The sequence below is a fragment of the Phyllostomus discolor genome, chromosome 7, assembly GCF_004126475.2.
Source record: "Phyllostomus discolor isolate MPI-MPIP mPhyDis1 chromosome 7, mPhyDis1.pri.v3, whole genome shotgun sequence".
Lineage (NCBI taxonomy): Eukaryota > Metazoa > Chordata > Mammalia > Chiroptera > Phyllostomidae > Phyllostomus > Phyllostomus discolor.
In genome coordinates, this window is record NC_040909.2 from 5,048,317 (window position 1) to 5,072,915 (window position 24,599).

Consider the following 24,599-nt stretch of genomic DNA (forward strand, 5'->3'; position numbering starts at 1 on the left):
GTGAGGTGGTACAGACCTTGGCCAAGAGCTTGGCAGCGTTCTGTAGGTACTGCCAGTCAATCCACGTGCCCAGGTTGTTCATGACCCTCTCCTGGATCTTCTCATGAATCCGCTGGTACGTCTGTGCCTCCAGCTGCAAGCTCTTGTTGTGGTTCTCCCACTACAGGGTACAGAGGGAGGAGAAAGCTGTAGGAGTCCTGGGAAGGTACAGAGGTCCACACGGAGTTCAGAACAGACACCCTGGCTGGAAGGGCACGGCCACAGCCACATCCGCGGGGACCGAGCGCCGTTAGGAGTAGCGGAAGGGACTTCCTGAGTCCACACCGCGCTCTGTGCCTACAGGAACTGCCTGCCAGATCGCCCCACCCCCGGGGGGCAGAGGAGCTCCAGCCCCGAGGTCTAATGGGCTGTTCACCCGCCTGCCGTGCTCAGAGACCAAAGGCGCTATGCTGTGGGGGCTGCTGAAGGGTCTTCCTGGGAGAACTGCCCGCTGAATCTATTAAGACGGAACCTCCTGGAAGACTATCTGATGGCCCCTCGCTGTCCTGCAGTCCAGCCCTCACACAGTCAGTGCCACGTTCTTCCTTGCCAGCCTGGGGGCCCTGTGGGGCCGGAAGGCCACCTCTACGGAGGTATCACCCAGGGCCATGGCAGGAGGTCCATGCCCCGACTTCTGCACACACACACAGGCTCTGGCTACCGTAGGTCATTGGAAATTCTGTGGCCCCCAACTGAAGAAGCCCACCCTCAAGGAGCAGCTGCAGAAGAGGGCGCCTACCCTCTCAAAGTAGAACAAGTACTTCTTGAGGGCCTCCCTGGCTTGGGCCTGCTGGCTCTGGTTGACGATGTCGGGGTTCTCCTTGTACCGGCTGCACTCATAGTACTCGCTGCCATGGGTCTTCCAGTCCCCTAGACACATCCAGCAGAAGTCTGCACGGGACAGAGAGCGCAGTCACACCCACAGGACAAGCCGCAGCCCTCCGAGGGCAAAGCAGGGGGACGCAGAGATCCTGCCGGGGCATTCACCCGATCGCAACTTCCCAGGGGTGCCTCTCTCCGGGGGGTGTGCCCCTCTCATCTCGTCATATCCCGCTATCCCTGTAGCTCGCCCCTGCCGACCTAAACAGCCGCCTACGGGTATTCTCAGGTCCGTGAGCACATGCGCTCTGTGCCTTTTTGATCCCACACGGGCAAATGCTGACTGTACGAGACCACTAGTCTTGCCAAGTACTGCACAGACAATGTCGTCAATAATACTGTAATAACTAGGTACGGAGCCAGGTGATACCGGAAATACCAGGGGAAACACTGTACACGATTACTAACTACTATGCTGTACACCTGAAACACAAATAATATTGAATGTAAACTGTAACTGAAACGTAAGATTTTTAAAAAGCGTTAGAAAAACCACCAGTCTGTTAAGTCAATGCCACTGTGAGAAGCAGGAGCCCACAGAACGTGTCCGACCCAGGTTCACCCGCCACGCACTTGCCCTCCTGCCCGCGTCCCTCTCCTACAGTACCCGCTCCGGGAAGACTCCGTACACGAAGTGAGAAATAAAGACTTTATCCTGTTCTTCTTTCTTAAAAAGCACATTTCTATAGAAACTACAGCTACTCAACGGCTCACACTCAGAATTATGGCTCTGCTTCCGCAATGCGTCAGCTGGGAGGGGAAAATGAAGATCCCTTCTGGATGCCCCACACCCAAACGACGCCCGGGGTCTGCTCAAGCGCGGCCAGCTCGGGCGCGTCAGACGTCCAGGGCCGGCGTGTCCCTTGTCTCTGCCCCAGACCCGACAGTGGGAAGCCCCGTTTCCCAGGACTCGCTCCCAGAAGGTGACTGACTTCCCACAAGCTGCTGCTGTGAAACTCAGGGGAGCTGCAGTCAAACCCGGAGACCCAGCGGTCACTCACACCCCTCTCCCGGCAGTCCCCGCCGGACAGCCGCAGTGCAGCTCTCCTTCATCAGCTAAGTCGTGCTCGCTGCCTGTTTAAATGCCACCCTTGCTTAGGGTGGCCTGCGCAAGGGGCGAGACTATACAGCCAGGAAGGAATGAGGGCTGACTCCAGGGGGCAAGGGAAGAGGGGATGACGCCTGGGGAGGGACAGACAGGCACGAGGCGTGTGGGGGACATTGGGGCGCTCACTCTGTCGTTTCTCTGTAGCCTGTACGTGTGCTCTAAGCGGGTGACACACGTCCCTCTCATTCCAGCACGCACAGGAAGACAGAGGGGGACACCACCGAGGAAACATGCCACCACCCCTGGCCCGTCCTCACTTCAGAGTCCCTGTTCCCTTCTGAGGCCCTGCCAGTCCACTCCAACTGCGGCCAGCCCCCGGGAGAACACACGAAGCGCACCCACGGGCCCTCCCAGAGCGACAGTCTCAGGGCCTCCCAGTGGGCGTCTAAGCAGCTACACGGGAGACCTGTTTGCACATATTTTCTACCTGAAGGAATTTTACTTCTTTACTTGCTCTGGCAGGTAGGAAAGCAAAACCACCAGGTTCTACGCAACCTACTCCTGACAGACAAAGGAGGCCTGAAAGGCCAACCCCCTCTGGGAACTTCATAAAACCCCAGAGGAAACTGTTATCTTACAGTCTCCAGTGAAACCACGGACAGCACACTCTAAAAGGTATCTGCAAAGCAGCAGAGATAAGCCCCATGCTACGCACCTGCTTTGGCAAACATAAAAAGAACACACTCAAATTTTCTTCTTGGATGACTGAGGGTCATGAGGGTCTAAGAGTCATCCCAAACTTGACTTTTTGGGGGTAAGATTTTATTTAATTATTTTTGGAGAGGGGGAAAGGGGAGAGAGGAAGAGAGGGAGAAAACCAGCAATGTGAGAGAGAAGTATCAACTGGCTGCCTCTTGCACACGCTCCGACAAGGGACTGAACCCGTGACCCCGGCGCGTGCCCTGTCTAGGAATTGAATTGGTGACATTTTGTGTCTTGTGGATTGACGCCCAACCAACTGAGCCGTACCAGTCAGAGGACAAACTTGACTTCTGACTACGTGTGTCAGAAAGATGGCAGCAGTATTACACGAGATACCCAAAACAGTAACCAAAACCATGGCCGCATCGCTACGGAAGGCCTCCCTGAACAAGCAGCGGAGACCCGAGCACGAGGAACACAGACCGTGCGGCGCTGGGCCTCGAGCACCGAGCCCGGGACTCACCGTGTTTGCACTTGGAGCATTGCTGTCAGAGGAAAGCAGAAGAGAACATGTTAAAGGCATGCCGACCAGAGGCTCCGTGCCACACACACGAAGGGCACAGGCTTCTGCTCACCATGTGATTGCAGCCTCCGTTCTTCTCAATGCAGATGTTGCACTTGGGACACTGAGGAGACAGAAGGGCGCCATTAGGCTCACGGACCGTCAGGGCGGTTCTAACACAAATTACACAAAGCTCCTGGCGCCCGTGCCCAGTACTCATCGTGCGAGCACTTCTGGGGAGGAGCATCTCACTTAAATGTGGCGGGTCGCTGAGGCTGGAACAGCAATCCAAGGAAATGAGGTCAGCACGTTTGGCTCTGAGACACTCCAAGCACCAGCTGAGCCGCACTAAGCCCTCCACCATCTGTCCCTGCCACCGGCCGCTCAAGTTGAACACAAGCTGAGTCAGCAGAGAGCCTGCCTGCCTGCCTGGGAGGAATTCATGAGCAGCACGAAAGGGGGCTAAGTCCTGGTCGGCTTGCCTGCACGCCTGCTTCCAGGAGAGGGCAAGGAAACCACCTCTAAATCTTGCTTATTCCCTGAGAGATGAAAGCAACCCCAGGAAACACTGCAGAAACCAGCCGGGTGCTGTGCCGAGAAGTAGACAGTGTTTAATGATGTCATGCTCACAGCCGTGCCTGTCAGCAGACCAGCTCAGCTCGTGACTGGCACAGGCTGGGGCCCCGGGTGCTGAGTCATCCAGGGCTCCGGGGGCTGTGGGCCATGCTTCCCGCAGAAACTTTCAGAGTGAGGACTGGGAGCGCCTGGGTCTGCGTCAGAGTCTGGCTATCAACCACCTCCCTCCCGGGGACATTAAAGACAGGGAGGCACTCAATAAAAACTTTAGGGTTTTTTTCTAATTAGTTCCTTAACTTTTCTAGGCATTTTAGCATTTTACTAAATAAAGGCGCCGATCAATGCGTGGTCTCATGAGCGGCTGCTGCCTCTGCCGAGTCTGGGCAAGGGTCTGCAGCCTCCAGCAGAGGCCCAGGCCCCTGGGTGTCCTGCTCTCAGGCGGCAGATCTCCTGGGCAAGGCCCTGGGCGGTGCTAAGGAGGGCAGACCTGGGACAGGAAAGACACAGTCCTTACGTCTTTAGTGTGGGCACTAATGTAGTTGGCCGTCTCAGAGTCGTCTGCACACTTCGTGAGCCATTTCCGGATTGTGGCGCAGTCTGTGGGGGCGTGATACATCTGCCGGCACTTGAAACTCAAAACCAGAAAAGAGAAACACTCAAATAATCGTTAGGTTAGGTTATTTTCCTTCGTCCAAGCCAAGAGATCCTGAATTAGAGCATTTCCGAGGGTGAGCCACTTATCAAGGCCTTTTAGACCTTTATTTACTCGGGATTATGCTGGAACACTATGTACACTTCTCTTCAGCCGAAGCCCCTCTAAGATACACTTTCAGTACACCCAAACGAAGACTCTGTTGTGAATGTCTTATGTGGTGTCAGTGCCTCTGGGACGATGTCAGATTCAGAATTCAGCCTCTCCACCGGCGTGGTGAGGCGCTCTGAGAAGGACCCTCGGCTCAGACCCAAGGCAGGGCCAAGGGCCACTTCTGGGAGCACTGGCCTCTCAGCCGGATGTGCACACAGAATGCACAAGTGCCAGAGCCTGTACAATCTGTAGGGGTGTGATATATTAACAATGCAGAAAACTTACGGTCAGGATTAAAACAAACAAACAAACAAAAAAACACTCATCAAGCTTGGCCACCAGGATTTTAACTTCCTTTACGTCCAGGCCAACACGACCTGACGGACAGCACAGGCACACGCCCCAGGCAAGGGAGCTCATCGTGTGGGACACGAAGGATGGAGAGTGACCACAATGGTCTCCTTAACATCCGGTGAGCCACAGACGCCCTCCACGACGTCTTGAAAGATGGGCACATGTGCACTCATGCCACATTTCCCACGTAGCTTCTCCGAAGCCCCCCCCCACCCCCGTGCAGTTCCCGGGGAGGCATGACTGGGGGGCAGACCTGGACCTAAGTGATGACACTCCTGCCAATAACCTGCACCTCGATTCCCTCACCTAACGAGAACAATGGTTCCACACACACTAGGCTGTGAAAACGAAGGTACACTGATCAGGATAATGCCTTTTCCCTGGTAAACCTTCCCATCATTTACTGAACGGAGTAAACCCCAAGTTGGTATAAACCACATTTATGAATTATAGGGTGAGTTATACAGATTAAAACATTGAAGATCATAAACAGTAAGATATAAATTACCTGTGCAGGCAGACAGACACATACAATGTCTGGGCTATGAGTCTGAGTAGCATAAACCATAGCACATCCACCAAGAGTCTGGGCCACGAGCTGGTCTCCAGACTGAGCGTTATCAAACACAGCGTGGAACTCGACATGCTGTGTACAAACCCTGCCCCCCTGGAGCAGAGCTGCTTTCCTGGTTCGAAGACCCTGTCGCTCCCAGCCCCTCCCCCCAGAGCGGTAGCAGTGGTTCTTTGCAGGAGGAGAAGCCAGGAGCCCAGGGCTGCTCAGCGCCCACACTCACTCTTACCAGAAGACCTCGTTGCACCGATTGCACTGGACTCGGCGAGCTCTGGGCTCTTGTACCTGGATGACCATGGGGCAGTCTGCACCGGGGCACAGCTGAAGCTGATAATGACTCTGTGAACACAGCAAGGGGAAACAAGGAGGTGATCCCCTAATGCTGCCTCCAAATCAGACCTCCCTGGGTGTTCCAACACTTTCTATTCTTCCAGCTGACGATTCGAATCAAGGGGCTACAGGAATTCAAGATGACTGTCATGAAGACCACGCATCAGGCAGATACTGAAGACCTTTGAATGCTTAAACTAGGTAGCAACTCATCAGAATGCTGTAGGATTAGAATACGAAATGGGATACAGAACTGCACTGCATCTGTGAGATGAAAACGCAAAGCAACGTCATCAGCCGAGAGGCCCAACCACCCTCGGGCATTTTCACCGAAGGCAGCAAACAGCACGAGGAACGAGGCACTGTGTGCCCTGCAGCAGGTGCCTGAGCACCCCCAGACCACCAGACAATCCAGTGAGCTTAGGCATAAAGAAGAGGAAAACTGTGCTGCATGGAACCAGCAAGCCCAGACAGGCGGCCCAGCAGCGCAGATAAACTCTGAAACTGGCCATGCTGGGACCCTGGACAAGATTCCAAGCTGCCCAAGAAGCAACACCCCTTCTCTGGGCTGAATCACGGAGTGAACCGAACGGAACAGCAACTCCTGAGATAGGCCTGACTTGTGCTTAACCTTGGCCTGCAACAGCTTGTTTAAGCCATGTGCACAGTGTTGGTATGACTGACCATTCTCCGAGAGACAGCCAAGGCTCGGAGACGTAAAATAATGGGTCGATGGTCACGCAGTGAGGAAGTCACAGACCTGGAATTCACATAATTGCCTGCCTCAAGTCTGTGTTCTTCACTATCATTCTAGTGGTTTTCAAAAACTTGTTTTAATCCTTGCCCGAGGACATGCTTATTGATTTTAGAGAGAGAGGGAGGGGGAGAGAGAGGGAGGGGGAGAGAGAGGGAGAGTACATCAATGTGAGAGAGAAACATCGACTGGTTGCCTCTCCCACACACTCCAACCAGGTACCAAACTGCAGCCTAGGTATGTGTCCTGACAGGGAAATGAATATGCGACCTTTTGGTTTATGCGATGACACTCCCACCAACTGAGCCACACCAGCCAGGACTCAAATGTTTTTAAATTTAAAGCAATTCTTTCTTCAAATGCCAGCACCTAATGGCAGCCTTGTCTACAAAGCAACCACAGTGAGCATCTGATGGAACGCGGGCCCAGGAAGGCAGCGGGCCCGACCACAGCAGCCGGTCCTACCTCCACATAGTCCCTGAAGAGGTAGCGCCTGTATTTGTCTCTCAGTTCCTCATTGGGCAGTAACGGAAACACGAAGTCCTCTGGGGTTCGAAGCGGGCAGTCCTGAGCCATGCACGAGACTCCTGTTGGACAAAGACACTGGAATGGACAACTGTATCTGCTCGCTGAGCTCAACACGAAATTCAGATGCCACATAGGAATCCCCTGAAGCAACAGAATTTATTCAAAGAAGAGAGAAATGAATATATCTGCACAGTGATACAACTAAAATATTATCCCGAATTATATATGCATTACAAATAGCACCACTAAAAATATCATTAAAAAATCCCGTATGATTCCAACTAATCATTGAGTTTTGTGATGTTTAATATTATGTGCAACTGATAACCACCAACACATGAGATTTTGTGGATATAATTCATGTGATGCTAATTTCATTTTGACATCAAGTTAATACAATAACAAATATTCTCGTAACCAACCATCAAATTTGATTTATGCAGTTACCTACATATCAAATTCTCTGGATGTTTCTGAGTTATGGCTGCCACTTGGGGAATCAAGATTGGGTAGGCAGCTTAAAGAACAGTTCCTCTGAAAGTTCTCCCAAGAGGCAGCCTTGAAGTCACACGAACATTTACATATATGCCTAAACAATAGCCTTAATTGTCTAATTTTGCTTAGGACTGGGGAAATCTTTGCCACTGTTCGGACTGATGTGTTTCGAAAGCAATGGTTCTGGCAATCAGGCTCAGAAGAAGACACGCAGTTGCCCTGAGTGTCTGAAAGGGCGGAGCAGAGAGAAACACTCTGTGCCAGCCTTCTCTAAGCTCTACGGCAGACTCACCCACACCCACGCCATCTTTGACAAGTACGGAGCAGTGCTGCTCCCAGCAGCTGCGGCAGAACTGGTGCTGACAGGCCAGAGAGAGGAGGTTTTCCTTCCGCACAAACTGCATACACACTGCGCAGTGGTGAGGGGGGTGCGCTGTGGGGACCTGGGAAGAGGCAGATCCACATGAGTCAAAGGGGAGACTTCAGTTCCCGGGGCCATGTGGGGTGCCTAGTGTGGCAATCCTGACCCAGCCCCAAGTGCCAGGACGCAGCAGCAATGCGTGAGCTCGGGGAGTCGAGTTCTGAGCAGGAAGGCCCCCTGAAGAAGGCAGCACGTGAGCCGGGCCTGTAGAGCCACTGGAATTCAGTGAGGCAGAGAGAACTCAGAGCAGTCTAACAACATCAGGCTGAAAAGCGCAGGATTTCAGAACCGTCACGGTCCTCAGAGGTCATTCAGTCCAACTTCTTTGAGAAACCACTGGGCTTCTGCTGTTACCTGGCCAGGTTAAGCACAGCACAGAGTTGCCCCTCCACAGGCACTGCGGACCCGGCCGTGAAGGGTCCGAGGCTGTGCACAGCTTCCGACAACCCACTCTGCAGTTCCACTCATTGAAGACAGCAGGTGTCCCCACACCAATGTGCCCCCAATACAAAATGCTACAGCCTCTGCCAAGTTACAACTTATCCTCAACACAAGGAAGAGACGTCACATACAATTCATTTAGAGGGATGAGGAAGGCTCCTTCTAGGCAAGAAGCTCTTCTAGGCGGTGGGCAAACACCCGTACAGCTGGAGCTCCGTGACCCATGCCATGTCACACAAACCAGCAGGCAGAGACAAGCTGGGGGCCCCCGGCCAAAGCCACAAACTACGGAAAGGTCCACCACAAGTTTACACTGGGTTCTTGTTTGTGCCACGTGAGCAGGAGGACTGCACTACCACGTTTATCCGTCTGCGCCGGGAAACTCTCTAATAAGAGGCGGCAGAAGTTGGATGGTGACCCGAGTCCCCTTCTCCCTCGGAAGGGCTCTTTCTACACGGCCCTCATTCACCTGACAAATGTCTGAAGGCCTTCTAGATACACACGAAATTGCTAGGCCTTGTAGGGTATGGTTTCTATCCTTAAAGCACTTACAGTCTGGAGAACTAAAATGACAACTGAATCAAAATATACACGCAACAGTTCAAACATATAACCAGAGGAGTTTGGACAACAGTGATCACAGGAGATAGGTTTTGTGAGAGACAGCTTGGATTTGGGTCTTTAAAACTGAGTTTCATACAATTAAAAACAAAATTTAAAGCGAGTTTCATTCCCACAAGCAAAGGTGGGGCATTCCAGGCCAGGGAAGACGCACGCGGAGTGAGACAGACACGCAGTCGGCCTGGAACACCGAGGCCCCGCAGGCCGGAATGCAGGCTGCGTGTCAGTGCGAAGATGAGGGTGGGGCCGAAGAGGGTCCCAGGACTGGCAACGGTGTACTCATCTAGGGGAAGCTTTTCTTTTCTTTTTAACTTAAATTATTTTATTGTTATTCAGTTACAATTATCTGTATTTTCTCCCCGCCCCCACACCCTCCAAACCCACCTCCCTCCCTTGCTTCCACCCTCTCCCTAGGAGGACCGCTTTGCAAACTATAATGGAAATGAAAGACTTAAGCCCATACCGGAACAAATACCTCAGGCCTGTCGCACTATAAACAAAGCAAGATGGTTTTCAGCAACACTGTAAAGCCACAGAGAGACCCATGTGCGTGGGGGAAGCCTTACTCAAGGAGGAGACACTCACGTGCTTGGAAGGACTGGGCTGAACTCGGGCGTCAACGAGCAGCTGAGCAGAATTAGATTTGTATCTACAAAACAAAAGGCACAAATGAAGGGAATCGGAAACCAACAGCAAACATTTGTACCTCTGAACAAAGACACAAAGACCAACAAGTGTGGCAGTCACTCTCAGCCGTCTCTGTCTCTAATCCCACCTCACACAACCAAGCTTCCTTTGCCCTAGTGCAAATATTTTTTTTTCTTTCAATTTTTTAGGGTCTCAATTGATACGAGAATTATAAACCTGCTTCAAAGGTACTGAACTATAAGAAAAATACTCATGAAGGATCATTTCTGCTTTAAATTCCTTTCTGAAAACAGAGGCAAGTATCTCTATGGCTTCAGAATAAGGAATGACAGCTTAAGACAGAAACGCCACGCCCGCAGGGAGGCTGGAGAGCCACGCCACACGAAGAGCTGCGGTTCATCAGGATGCACCACAAGGTGCAAGGCCAAGCTATGAACTGGGAGCTAACTGAACTCCTATAGTGGCAAAGGATTGATAGTCAGAATAAGCAAAACAAAAACTTCTAAAAGTTCACTTCAAAAGACAAAATAACAATAAAAGTGGGCAAAAGAGACAACAGGCATTTCACAGAAGAGGAAACACGAATGGCCACAAAACACATTAAAAGGCGCTCCACCAGTCAAAGCATCTGGGACATTGAAAGGAGAAACAGTTAGATGCCACTGACACCCACCAGACCACAACACTTGAAGTGTGGAAGTATCGGGAACATTCACACACCACTGGTGAGCGCGTAACATTGAACAATCACTTCAGAAAACATTGTGGCATTATTTAGTAAAGTTTTAGCCCATCAACTCACTTTCTACTCTTAAAAAAAAAGATTTATTTTTAGAGAGGAACGAAGATACAAAGAGAGAAAGAGGGAGAGAAACATTGATGCAGGAGAGAGACACCTATGGGTTGCCTCTCACACGCCCACGAACTGGGGACCTGGTCCGCCACCCACGTTCCCAGGAACGTGCCCCAACAGAGACTCGAACAAATGACTGTTCACCTCACATGCCAGCATTCAATCCGCTGAGCCACACCAGCCAGGGGACATTTTCTAGTCTTAACACTACAAAAATTATGTGATACTGGAAATCACGTACAAGAGATTTCAAAGCCGCATCACTTGTAACAGGGAAAAACAAAAACAACAACAAAAAAAACCAACCCACAAAAACCTCCACAAAACCCTGAATTCACAAATGTTTTTTTTTGTTTAAAAAAAATTTTTTTTAAGGTTTTATTTATTTAGTTTTTTGACATGGGAAGGGAGGGAGAAAGAGAGGAAGAGAAACATCAACGTGTGGCTGCCTCTTGCGCACACCCTACTGGGGACCTGGCCTGCAACGCAGGCATGTGCCCTGACTGAAAATCAAACTGGTGACCCTTTAGTTCAGAGGCAAGTGCTCAATCCACTGAGCCATACCAGCCAGGGCTCACAACTGGTTTTTGATAAAAAGATGAAGAGGATGTCATAAAATCAAGTTGTTGGTGATTTAAAAAATTGAAAACACATACAGCACGATTATATGTCTATAGAGTTCTAAAAACATACAAAACTGGAAGATACATATGAAAACATAAAATGATTAAAACTGAACTGAACTTGCTGATTGCCTTGGAGAGGAAGGAAGGGGTGTAGCCAGACAGAAATTGCTGCCAGAGGTCAGAGGGTATCTTATTTGAGTGGCTGCTTAAGAGCATTTGTTTTACAGCATTCTTTAATACCTACACACATCACATAGGCGTGTGTGCAGACACATTTTTTTTAATGTATTTTATTGATTATGCTATTACAGTTGTCCCATTTTCCCCCTTCACTCCCCTCTACCCTGCCCACACTGTCCCACCCACATTCCCCCCCTTTAGTTCATGTCCATGTGTCACAAGTTCTTTAGCTTCTACATTTCCCATACTATCCTTGCCCTCCCCCTATTTTCTACCTATTGTCTATGCTACTTATTCTCTATATCTTTTCCCCTTTTCCCCTCCTCCCACTTCCCTGTTGCTAACCCTCCATGTGATCTGTGGTTCTGTTCCTGTTCTAGTTGTTTGCTTAGTTTGCTTTGTTTTAGGTATGGTTGTTACTAACTGTGAGTTTGATGTCTTTTTTTACTGTTCATATGTTGGGGACTGCCCTGCCTGGTATCAGAAGCTGTAACCCCCGCCAAGGCTAAGGCTGAGGGAGTGGCCTTGGACCATAAGCCAGCAAGGAGACAAAAAGCTTATCTCCCTGGCAGGAGCACTGCTTCTGCTGCTTCATTCATAACTGAACCCTAATGCTTGGTCGGTTAGCCAATGACAGGTAAAATTCTCCAAGGGGGAACAACCTAAGACAGGCACGATCACATGGGAGGGCCCCAAGAAAGGACTTTGGGGGCTACAGCAAAAGGGGGTGATTACCCTCGCTCCTTGGCTTGGATATAGCCTGAGTCCCCATCGTCTGGGAGAAAATCTCCTTATCTCTTAGTTGTCTTAGTTCCCCTGCTCCACCTAAGCCTGAAACAATGACAGGGTGGTGCAGCTGTGTGCTGAAATGGGCGGGTTCCCCGGGTGATCAGGCCTAAGAAAGAATATGTAAAATCCTGTGAAACCTGCTTTGTTTAGAATGCTCTCAGTTGAATGATAAGGGTCCAAGGAAGAAGTAAATTTGTTCCTTAAAGTTTTTACAGCTCTTTGACCCTGACTCAAAATAGGCCCTCAGAGTTCCTTGTTATCTATTGTTTGATCCTTACTTCCTGGCAATGAGTAATGAGCTTTACCTGAATTCTTATTCAAATGAAACCAATAAAAAGCCTCTCCGGAGGGGGAATGGGGTGCTCTCCCCACCAGAGAGGGTGACCAAGCAGCGCCCTCCAGGAGAGAGGGTGGCCAAGGCGCTCCCCACATGAGGAGTGGACCTTCTGTTCTTATGCCCCCAAAGGACCTGGTTGTCTCTGTGTATGTTTTAGCATGTTTGGATGAACATCTGCAGCCGAGATGGATACTGCTGGCCAGTATCATCCACATTCATATTTTTTATCTTCTTTTTCTTAGATAAGTCCCTTTAACATTTCACATAATAAGGGCTTGCTGATGATGAACTCCTTTAACTTGGCCTTATCTGAGAAGCACTTTATCTGCCCTTCCATTCTAAATGAAAGCTTTGCTGGATAGAGCAATCTGGGATGTAGGTCCTTGCCTTTCATGACTTGGAATACTTCTTTCCAGCCCCTTCTTGCCTGCAAGGCCCCTTTTGAGAAATCAGCTGACAGTCTGATGGGAACTCCTTTGTAGGTAACTGTCTCCTTATCTCTTGCTGCTTCTAGAATTCTCTCCTTCATTTTTACCTTGGGTAATGTAATTATGATGTGCCTTGGTGTGTACCTCCTTGGGTCCAACTTCTTTGGTACTCTCTGAGCTTCCTGGACTTCCTGGAAGTCTATTTCCCTTGCCAGATTGGGGAAGTTCTCCTTTATTATTTGTTCAAATAAGTTTTCCACTTGTTGTTTTTCTTCTTTCCCTTCTGGTACCCTATAATTTGGATGTTGGAACGTTTAAAGATGTCCTGGAGGTCCCTTAGCCTCTCCTCATTTTTTGAATTCTTGTTTCTTAATTCTTTTCTGTTTGGTTGTTCCTTTCTTCCTTCTGGTCCCTTCCACTGATTTGAAACCCAGTTTTCTTTCCATCACCATTGGTTCTCTGTGCATTTTCCTTCATTTCTCTTATTGTAGCCTGCATTTGTTCATCTAATTTATGACCAAAGTCAACCAATTCTGTGAGCATCCTGGTCACCACTGCTTTGAACTGTGCATCTGATAGGCTGGCTATCTCTTGGTCGCTTAAAAAAACTGGCTCTGGGGATTTTAACTCTATTTGAGCCATCTTCTTTATTTTTTTCCTTTGGTCTGGTCACGCCTGTTATGTATGAGGGGCGGAATCTTAGGTGTTCACCAGAGTGGGGCACCTCAGTCGCTGGGTTGTGATGCTGTATGTGGGGGCGGGGTCTGAGAGGGAACAATGGAACCTGCTCTGCTCTCTCTAGGACTCCAGTCCCCTTTGCTGCTTCCCACAAGCAAATTGGGCCCTTCTGGTGCTGACTCCTGGGTGGGTGGGCTTGTGTACTTTCTCAGATGCTGGGTTTCCCCAAGGAGCCTCCTGTGAGGCTGAGAGAATCTCCCGGCCTCATCCTCGACAGGTGTTTTCAGCCGGTGCCTTTAGGCTTTGTTCCACGGCGCTGGGTCCCTGGGTTGCGCAGTCTGTGTCGCTGCCCATTTTCGCTTAGTCTGTCTGCGAGCGAATGTGCGGCTGCAGACGGCCAGCTGCCTTGAGCGTCTCACTGAGTCTGCTCGTTGCCTCCTGCGCCCAGGGTCTGCCACCGGTCGTCCATCAGCTGCCGTCTGCGCCCTGTGCGCCTGGGTCTGCCAGCCACTGCTTTTTCCTGCCAGGACCCCTTTCCGTAGGCCTCTGACTCCATCCCTCCTTACCGGTCTGGATGTATGGTAGTCAGACTTCCGTTCGGTTCATTCCTCTCTGTTCTGGTTGATTTTTGTTTGTAAATTTTTGTTTTGTCCTTAGTTTTGGTTACTCGAGGAGGCACAGTGCTACACCTATGCCTCCATCTTGGTGGAAAGTCCAGACACAAATTTTTTGGGGGGGGAGGGGGATAACACCACTATTTCATAATAAAAATTTAATTCTTTCTGAAATGAAGTATGGCAAAATACACTTAAAAACATAACCAATTATCATGTGGCAATAAAAGTGCTATAACGAAGCCCTGCAAAACGCATCCCCAGGATAACAAGAGTATGAGGAGGGAAGAATTAAGTCTCAAATGTGTGGTCCTTACTCCACCTGCTCAGAATGCCTCATCCAACCATTTTTATTACTATTGCTCACATTACTGTTCTTTGTGTCTTTAGCCATCCAAATCTCCTCCATTCCCAAATCACACTAAAGAGTTTGGACAGTGAGAGACACCCACTGCTGGAAGCTTTGTGGTCCCACAGTAAGGGCAGCAATAACAGGGGTGCAGAGGAAGTCTGTGTGGAAGTCTATCCAGACCCAGTACACAGCTCTAGGGTAGAGTGCGAGTGCAGCTGGTGGAGGAGGACATGTACCCCAACTAGCACTCGAACCAGCAACCTTCTGGTTGGCAGGCTGGAACTAACTCACTGAGCCACACCAGCCAGGGCTGGAAACATTTTTTTATTTCAAAAACATGGGGATACCACCACTACTGATCTGTAGTAGGTAGAGCCTAGGGGTTCTGCCAACCACCTACAATTACCAGAACATCTCCCCACAACAAAGAATTACCTAGCCCAGAATGTCAATGGTGCTGAGGATGAGAAACCCTGAGCTAGACAGAAGCACATGCCTCTGGGGAAGGGGGTTGCCTAGGAAACCTCTCTGCAGGACCGGGGGAGGAAAAACCCCCTTTTCTGACCACTTCCAGGGTATCCTGAGACTACAAAGTCTGTGACTCAAGAGCTCTGGTTCTGGAAGTGGGTGGTTAACTGGCCCTCCTTTTCTCAAGGGAATAGTGGTGTGTTGGGATGCATCCCTCACTTGATGTGTCCAAAAGAAATAACCAGAGATGTTGGCAAGTGTAATCTAGCAGGGCACTGATTACAAAGTAAAAAGGACACAAAAAACCTTGAACTTCACTGTCCAACAACGGGGGTTTGAAAAAAGTATATAACACCTATATACGGAAATACTGTGCCAGCAATAAAAGTAGGACAGAAAGAATAAGCTGAAAATATGGGAAAACGTTCGTTCCCCAAATACTGAGAAAAACAGGTGTGCAATATGATCCAGTTTTAAAAATATGAACACGGTAAGGATATACTCCAAAATGTAAATCATCATCGTCATCACTGGGTGGGTGGGTGGGCATAGAGAAGGCCTCTCCTCCCCCAAATACCTTACCTGTCCAGTATCTCTGCAACTTGCCAGTGGAAATTAACTAATATAAGTTTAGCAACTGAATGAGACACCTAGAAAGAAAGAAAAAAATCAAATTGTAACTGCAGTTCCTTTCAGAGAGTTCCACCTTCGGAGAAACGCATACATTCACGTCTACAGAATGCCCAGGCTTGGCTCAGACTCTTCATCTTGGTGCTCTGCTTTGACTTTCAAGTTCAGACTCTTGCAACCTTAGAGATTTCCTAGATCTCTTTAATTCTTCTATCTTTGTTTTCACCGGTGACTGCCCAAGAAATCAGTCTCAGCATCCAATTTAAGCGAAACAGCTATGAGCTCCCTAATGTAGTACATTCCCTCAAGTTGCTACAGGAGGCTACACACGGGAAGTATATTTCTTGTTAGGCCTGTTACTTGCAGAAAATCTCCAGGCTTGGAATTCTTGTATAAATACAGCAAAACAAAACAAAAAACAAAACACGCTCCCGTTTAAAACCTCAAGTGCCTGGGACCCAGTGAGCCCCAGTGGCAAGGATAACTTAAAAGTCCGAAGGCAGTCTCTCTGGCTCCTACACTCTCTCAGCACAGGGGTCATGGCCAAAGGGCCCCAGAAGGTGCTTTGAGGTAGCTGTTCTGCTTTAGTAAATTTTTCTAAGGAAATGATAGAGGCTATGTGTACCATGGTCAGTAAAAAATTAAAAAGAACCTAAATGCCCAACAAAAAGGAAACAGATAAATAATATATGACGGATTCATGCAACGGGCTACTATAGAGTCATTGAAAAGGATGCTGCAGAAGTAAGTGTGTGAATACGGAAAGAGGCTCACATTTTAATGTTACATTGAAGAAGTCAGCAGTGAGACAGCATGTACAAGTTATAGCCACCATATCGTGTTAATAAGGGAAGCAAGCTAGTTATAAAACAAACGACCCCTGAGTGTCAGGACGACGGGTGGGGGCACAGAAGATCAGGATGTGTCTGGGTGCCCGGATCAGGCTTCCTAGAAAGAGCACTACACAGCGTGAGGGTGCTACTGAGTCAAGAAGAAACAAGGAGCACACTTCAGGCCAAGGAGCCAAGAGAACACACAGAACCTTGGTACTCTGGCTCACTGGACTGTATTTAAGAGGAACTCCGAGGATCCGTAAGGCAGTGCACGCTACTCCACAGGAAGGAACTGCAGGGGGGGAAGACACACATGGCCAACACGTGATCCCTGCTCCTAGAGGTCGAGTCACTCCTGAAAGGACACAGGTGCACCCCTACTAAACGATGACATGTTCCAGCACACAGTGTCAAAGGCTGTGCGGTAAGTGACTGCCTGCCCGCCCCAAAGCCCAGGCACATCTGGAGAAAATCAAGGACTCAAGACAGCTTATTTCACTAGTGACTGAGGACCTCACTTCCCTTCCATGCAAGGCAAGAGGCACGTGACCCATGCATGTTGGTGAAATATTTTCTTGTTGAGGCTCACAGGGACTTCGAATTATAGCTAACATTTCTTTTAACCATGGCTATAACAAAACTATTCCTCCATAACAGACCCTATCACAAAATGAAAAGAGACAACAGATTTGGTTTAACTTTAATGACTGTTTGAATGGAGCTTTTACTACAAATATATTTTTTTAAACCTGACAGTAATACTGTTTAGGATGAGCTCTTAACTAGAACCTTTTTTGCCATCTCTTTCCCAATAGGGCTCTGTCAGCCCTATACCCACTGCTTTCTGTTCTGACTTCTAAATATCTCACCATGCAGTGGCTACCAGGTCTTGTCAAAGGTACGGAGCCACACAGGCAACCCAAAGGATTCCTGGACATGTCTGGCAGCCACCTCCCCTTACCGCCACGGATGGCTTAGGTGAAGCCTTTAAGGTAAGAACAGGGCTCAGGCTACTCTCACAGGTCCACAGAATCCAGAACTGGACTGGCCACAGGGCGGACACTCAATACATGCTGACAATTAAATTCCACCATGCCTTTAATCTGTGTATTTTCAAAATGGAATTTCCCAACCTTCCTGAAGAAACAGAACTTTAACACTATACCTGGCCTGAGCACGTAATCTCAACTGCACTAACAGCAGCAAGAAAGCCTCAGAATTTGCACACTGGGTACAGCTCAGCCGTGGAAAACAACATGGTCCTCTGCTGAAACTGGCAATTTTACTGACAACTAAGTCCATTAATGACCAACTCAGAATATCCCACTGGAGCTGAGTTTTGCCGAGAACACAGGATGTTAAGAGAAGATGCGTCTAGCCCTTTATAAAACTGACAATGGAGTGATGCGAATCTATTCTTTTAGTGCCAGCAGCCATACAACACACCAATATAAACAAGATAGCAAGCACACACGTCAGCGGCATGCACCTCCGCAGCCTCCTGCAGGGGGCACTACTGCAGCCCACACGTCACAGAGGGGGTGTGAGCACGGCCCATGATAACATCCACTGCATGTCACGGAACCCTACAGGAATCCTGAGACCATTACTTTAAGCAAAATGCAGTGTCACTGCACCTTGCCCAGAACAAAAAACACCAGAAATCTGTAAGGAAGTCGGGTTCCAAAGGGCTCTCTGAGATCTAGCAGCGCACGGTAGAGGAGGGTGCCTAGAATAACCTGTGCTCAAAGCAGTCTCAGCAGGGATGCCGCCCCTCCCTGATGTGGGTCTTAAGAGAGAACTGACCGCATGCACACCCCCACAGCAACTGTAGAGGAAATGACCTCCAGTGATTCGGGGACAATAATGTGGGGCAATGTTAAGTCACTTTTAGCAGGCCATACTAGAAGGGCCAGGACATACATTGTGAATGATATTCAAACATTAAATAATCTCTTTCTCAGAGTGTAAACAGCTGGGCTCTCAGGAAATAAGTGCCCGAGTATTCACACCATTACTGTTCAAAGAGCTCAACAATCCATTCTGAACCTATTAGTCAACACTTCACAACTGGTGAAAGTCTTCCACTCTTCTGTGATGTGTTCAATCCTGGAAAAAATAATCTTTCAGCCAAACCAAAATGAACTCTTGCTGATCTGTTTTGATCAAGAAACTAACCTGTTAGTAGTTATGGCTATATACAGTGACCCTTGAGCAACACGGATTCGAACTGCACAGGTCCACTTACATGTGGGGTTTTCAACTGACCTCTGCAATTCAAACCAGTGTAGGAACAGCCCTGGCTGGTGTGGCTCAGTGGATTGTCAGCCTGCAAATCAAAAGGTCACTGGTTCGATTCCCAGTCAGGGTACATGGCTGGGTTGCAGGCCAGGTCCTCAGTTGCAGAGGGATGTGAGAGGCAACCATGTATCTCTCAAACACTGATGTTTCTCTCCCCCTTCCCTACGCTCTAAAAAAGTAAACAAATAAAATCTTTAAAAAAAGAAAACCCTCAAAACAATGTAGGTATAGTGATTTTTGACTTTGCAGAGGTTGGTGGCCCTCACCTCCTTGTTCAAGGGTCAACTGTATTATCAAGAAGGAGTTATAACGAAAAAGCCAAACCTTTTTCAAAAGGAAAATGGGTCCAGGATGGTAATCACTCAAAGCCAAAAGAGGCTGATGACAGGAAGGAACACATATGACCATGACACATTCAAGGTAACTGTGCAGTTCTACAGTATCAATATATAATAAGATTACAAGTCTTATTTATTTGAGTCCTTTTTCTACTTCTGGAAAACACTAATTGAAGGTAAGACTAAAAACTAAGAACTAAGAAATTTCTTATATAACAATTTATAGCCCCAAGGTAAATTACTCACAGATTAATCTGAGCCTTGACTCAAAGAGACAGAATCGTACGAGTCTACCGTTCTCTCCACCTCAGGGGCCAAAGGGGCCCCTCTCTAAAAGGGTATGTATGAGTCCCTCCTTCCAGCACGCCTGTGAGTCTCATCCCTATTTGCACTGCAAACCCTAGGTTGGTGAGATCCGTCACTTTGGACTTTCACAAAATGTTGAGTCAAGGACAGTTACAATAAATTTAAAACAAAGACAAGCTGTTTTCCTATCCGCCCCCGAAAAAAAAATCATGTTAAAGTACATTTAAAGCTATTCTCAAGAATCGTGTTTGATAGTTTGAATATACTACTTTAGAAAGTTTAGTGTATCTGCCAAAAGCAGAAATAAAAGATTTTAATTCAATTTGGTTTACAATTTGAGAAGACGTTGATTCAACTGCTGAATTTCAATCTATTTGGAGCTGCCGGCAGTGGATACACTAAGGTATTCTTTGTATATATACACCAGGCAATGCAAACACCCTTTTACCAAATTCAACCAACATCTCTCATGCATTATCCTGGTGGTAGAATCTGACCCTTAACTCCCTCTGCCGTAACAGCCCTCTTGGTCTCTGTGATTAGTCTCTTGCAGCACCTGTTCGGGTACGGGCATGCCTCATTTTACTGAATTGTGCAGATATTACATTTATTTTTTGTTTTACAAACTGAACATTTGTGGCAACCCTGCATCAAGCAATCTATTGGTACCATTTTTCAGATGATAGTTAGCATTTTTTAGAAATAAAATATTTATACTTTTTAAAAAAACATAATGCTATTGTACCCTTAACAGACTACAGAATTGTATAGTAACTTTTACAGGCACCGGGGCATCAAAAAATGCGTGTGACTCGCTGTATCGCAACACTCACTTTACTGAGTTATCGGGAAGCAAACCTGCAATGTCTCCGAGGGATGGCTGTACTCAAAATGTGCTCTTCCCTCCGTATGCCCATCTGGGCCCAGGGGGAACGCACTCCCACAACCTTCCAAACTAGAACCCTCGGTCTCTTCCTCTGGCTCACTCTTCCGTACCACTTCACCCTCTCCCATCGTCACTACTCTACTGCCCGACCTCAGTCCTGCCTCTCTAGGCACTGCCGTCAGGAAAGCCGCATTGCCCTGACTGGTGTGGCTCAGTGGATTGAGCACCAGACTATAAACCAAAGGGTCCTAGGCTCGACTGCCAGCCAGGGCACAAGCCTGGGTTGCGGGCCGGGTCCCTGGTTGGGGGCTTGCAAGAGGCAACTAATTAGTGTATCTCTCACACATGAATGTCTCTCTTCCTCTCTTTCTCCCTCCCATCCCCTCTCTCAAAAAAGTAAAATATATAAAATCTTTAGAAAAAAAGGAAAATAAGGTAGTATTATGAATAATCTAATACATTTGGTATCTTAAATGACACTGACAAGTTCCCTGAAAAAAAAAAAACTTAACAAAACTGACACAAAATTAAAAAGAAAAACTGAACAACTCCTTATCTATTAAAGACATTGAACTTGTGATAAAAAAAATTTCTCAGCAAATTCCATGCCCTGATGTTTTTACTGTGAATTTTACTTGTGTAAGATCAATAATAATCTTACATAAACATATCTGGAAACTACAGTAAGAAGGAATACTATTTACAAAGTCATTTTATGAAGTTAACAGAACGCTAATATAAAAAAATAGGATAAGAAAAACAAAAAGCAAAACAAAACGAAACTTACACTAGTATCTCCTGTGAACACAGACATAAAAATCGGTCCAAATGTTTTAGTAAATTAAATTCCGCAATATGGAAAAAGTACAATGTATCATAATCAAGTGAGGCTTATCCCAGGAATGGAAGGCTGATTTACCATTTGAAAACTCTTAATGTAATTCACTGAAATTAACAAAATAAAAGGGAGAAACCGAATAATCATTTCAGTACATGCAGAAAACCCAAGGACAAACTCAAATTCTCACCAAATCAGAAATGAAAGTGAACTGCCTTGAATCTAATGCAGGTCATCTATGAAAGCCATTACACTCAATGACGGATGAAATGGTGGATGCCGAGATCAGAAAAACGGCATGGATAACCACTGACCATCTCACTAACATTATATTATAGATGCTAGCCAGGGCAATAAAGCAAGGGAAAAAAAGACATAAAAGAATAAAAGACTGGAAATGAAGAAGCAAGCCTGTCTCTATTCCTAGATAAAATGATTGTTCATGCAGAAAATCCTTACTTTTTAAAAGATTTTATTTCTTTATTTTTAGAAAGGGGAAGAGAGAAAACAGAGAGAGAAACATCAATGAGTCATTGCCTCTTGAGCAGCACCCCCCTTTACTGGCCCCACTGGGGACCTGGCCCTCAACCCAGCCATGTGCTCTTAGCTGGGAATTGAACCAGTGGCCCTTTGGTTCACAGGGTTGGCACTCGATCCACTGAACCACACCAGCCAGGAGTCCTGCAGAAAATGCTTTAAAAAATCTATAATGTGACTTCTAGAACTAATAAATTTAGTAAGGTAACAAAATATAAGGTCAATAGATAAAAATCAAATGTATTTCTATACAGCAGCAAATGAAAACTAAAATGTTAAACAAGCAAAATGCATTTTAATAATACATTTTATCCCCCTGGCTGGTGTAGCTCAGTGGATTGAGCGCGGGCTGCGAACCAAAGCATTGCAGGTTCGATTCCCAGTCAGGGCACGTGCCTAGGTTGCAGGCCACAGCCCCCAGCAACCGCACATTGATGTCTCTGTCTCTCTTTCTCTCCCTTCCCCTCCCTCCCTCCCCTGTCTTAAAAATAAATAAATAAAATCTTAAAAACAACCACCACCACGCCAAAAAAAAAACCCCACAAAAAACCATTTTATTTACCCAGAATATCTGAAATATTATTTCAACATGTACTCCACAAAAAATGAATTATGTTACATCATTTTTTAACTCAAGTCTTCAAAGTCCAGTACATACCAATTTTAAAAGGTCACACTGCAAATGACCAGTGGCTACTACATGTGGTCCTATCTACCACACTGGGTAACGATGCTAACAGACTGAATGAAGCAATTAAAATTAGTTGGGGTTTTTTTTGGTACAAATTAATAGATGATCCTAAAATCTGTGGTACTCTAGAGAACCCAGAATATCCAAGGCAATCTTGAAGAACAGAGTTGGAGGACTTAACGCCATCTTGACTCCAAGATTTACTATAAAGCTACAGTATTCAAGATAGTGGGGCTTAAGGACAGACATATAGATTGATACGAGAAAAGGGAGTCAGAAGTAAACTCATGTATTTATGGTTAATTTTCACAAAGGTGCCAAGGTAATTCAAAGGGGAATAGGACGGCCTTTTCAAAAAAATGGTTCTGGAATAACCAAACATCATTACACAATACAAACAAAACACAGAACATAGATGCTTACTTCATACCATACAAAAATTAACTCAAAATAGTCCTCGGATTTAAATGTAAAACTGAAAAGTATAAAACTTCTGGAAGAAAATCTCTGTGACCTTGGTTTAGGCAAATATTTCTTAGCTATAATAATGAGAACACAATCCTTAAAAGAAAAAAAAATCAGTAAATTGGACTTCATCAAAATAACTTTTACTCTTCAAAGACATTAAGAAATGGAAGAAAAAAAGCCAGAGAACAGGAGAAAATAATTGCAAATTATTTATCTGATAAAGGACCTAAATCAAACCGTATGAAGAATTCATGCAACTTACTAAGACAAACCTAATTTTTTTAGGTGGGCAGAAAATTTGGACAGGTCACCAAACAGAAGTATGAATAGCAAATAAGCAAAAGAAAAGATCCTCCACATCATCAGTCATTAGGGAAGTGCAAAATTAAAACCACAAGATACCGCTTCACACTCACTAGAACGATTATAATCCAAAAGACTGGCAAGGCCAAGTGGCAGCAAGGATGTGAGGAAGCCTTCTTTAATGCTGGTGGGGGTGTAAAAGAGCAGAGTGACCCCAGAGAACAATTTGGCGCGTTCTTAAAATGCTAAACACATACTTACCATCTGACCTAGCAATCCCATTCCTAGATATCCACACAAAAGAAATGCAAACACATGTCCATATGAAGCCCTGGGCAAGAATGGTCATAGCAACATATTTTATAATAGCCAGAAACTGGAAACAACCCAAATATCTATCAACTAATGAATAATGGATAAATAAAATGTGGTCGAGCCATACAATGGAAACTCCTTATTCAACAATAACAAGTGAAGCACTACCGACCTAACACAATATGGATGGATTTTAAAAACATTATAGTAACTGAAAGAACCAAAACCCCCCTAAATATTGTATGATTTCATTTATATGAAATTTCTAGAGAAGGTGAAAACTACAGACAGAAAAATGGTCTCGTTCCCTGAGGCTGGGAGCAGGGACTGAGACTACAAATGGACACAAGGAAACTTTTTAGGTGATGAAAATGTTCTGCAACTCAAATTGTCATGATAGCAGCACAGCTGCATAAATTTACTAAAACTCACCTCACACTTTAAAATGGATGAATTTAATAAAATGTAAGTAATACTTCAATAAAGTCATATAAAAATAAAATTGACTGATGGATAGTATACGATAAAGCAAATGCAGCAAAAGCTTAGCAATTATATAATCTAGATGACAGGCATATAGATGCCCACTGTACAACTCTTTAAACTTCTTTGTATGCTTTCAACTGTTCACAGTAGATGTCAGGGGGAAAGTCTGCCAAATTTAATTCAAGGGCAATCACTTGCGTAAAGAAATATCAGAGGTACAGAGAGGACTGACCCTACTGTGACCTTCTACTTACTCCTCAAAATGAAAAACTCCCCTTCAAGAGTTTTAACATAATTTTGATCAAAGGTTAGCTGATTACAACGTGAGTTTCTAAATAAATAGATAAAACTTCCAAGTAAGTCTGTGATGCTGATCACTTCACAACGCTCCCTCTTGACCTCCCAGACTGAACCCTCTTCGTGTCTGATCGGATGCTCTGCTCTCACCCCGTCAGCTCCTTAAATATTGCTGTCCGCAAGACAGAGCTCTCAGGCCTGCCTCTAACTCCCTGGCCTGTCTGTGAGCAATCACATTCCTTCGAAGCCTTGGTCCGCGTAAATACGAGCC

The 24,599-nt window shown here is 46.7% G+C and overlaps 1 protein-coding gene and 1 long non-coding RNA gene across 6 annotated transcripts in view; one reads left to right on the forward strand and one right to left on the reverse strand.

The window, feature by feature from the left end:
* The window catches only part of ARIH2 (ariadne RBR E3 ubiquitin protein ligase 2), a 49,400-nt gene that overhangs the window by 4,617 nt on the left and 20,184 nt on the right, over positions 1-24,599 (reverse strand). For all 5 annotated transcript variants that reach the window (XM_028518132.2, XM_028518128.2, XM_028518131.2 and 2 more), the window contains 10 exons: positions 15,682-15,749; positions 9,712-9,775; positions 7,936-8,086; positions 7,086-7,207; positions 5,766-5,875; positions 4,321-4,438; positions 3,304-3,354; positions 3,192-3,213; positions 779-930; positions 17-160 (listed from right to left, as the gene is read on the reverse strand). In XM_028518132.2, the coding sequence (XP_028373933.1) occupies positions 17-160; positions 779-930; positions 3,192-3,213; positions 3,304-3,354; positions 4,321-4,438; positions 5,766-5,875; positions 7,086-7,207; positions 7,936-8,086; positions 9,712-9,775; positions 15,682-15,749 (1,002 nt within the window). The remainder of the gene's footprint in view (positions 1-16; positions 161-778; positions 931-3,191; positions 3,214-3,303; positions 3,355-4,320; positions 4,439-5,765; positions 5,876-7,085; positions 7,208-7,935; positions 8,087-9,711; positions 9,776-15,681; positions 15,750-24,599) is intronic.
* Positions 15,431-24,208, forward strand: LOC118501546. Its single transcript, XR_004904167.1, has 3 exons — positions 15,431-15,443; positions 16,475-16,477; positions 23,435-24,208. It is a non-coding gene; the product is annotated as an uncharacterized LOC118501546 (long non-coding RNA).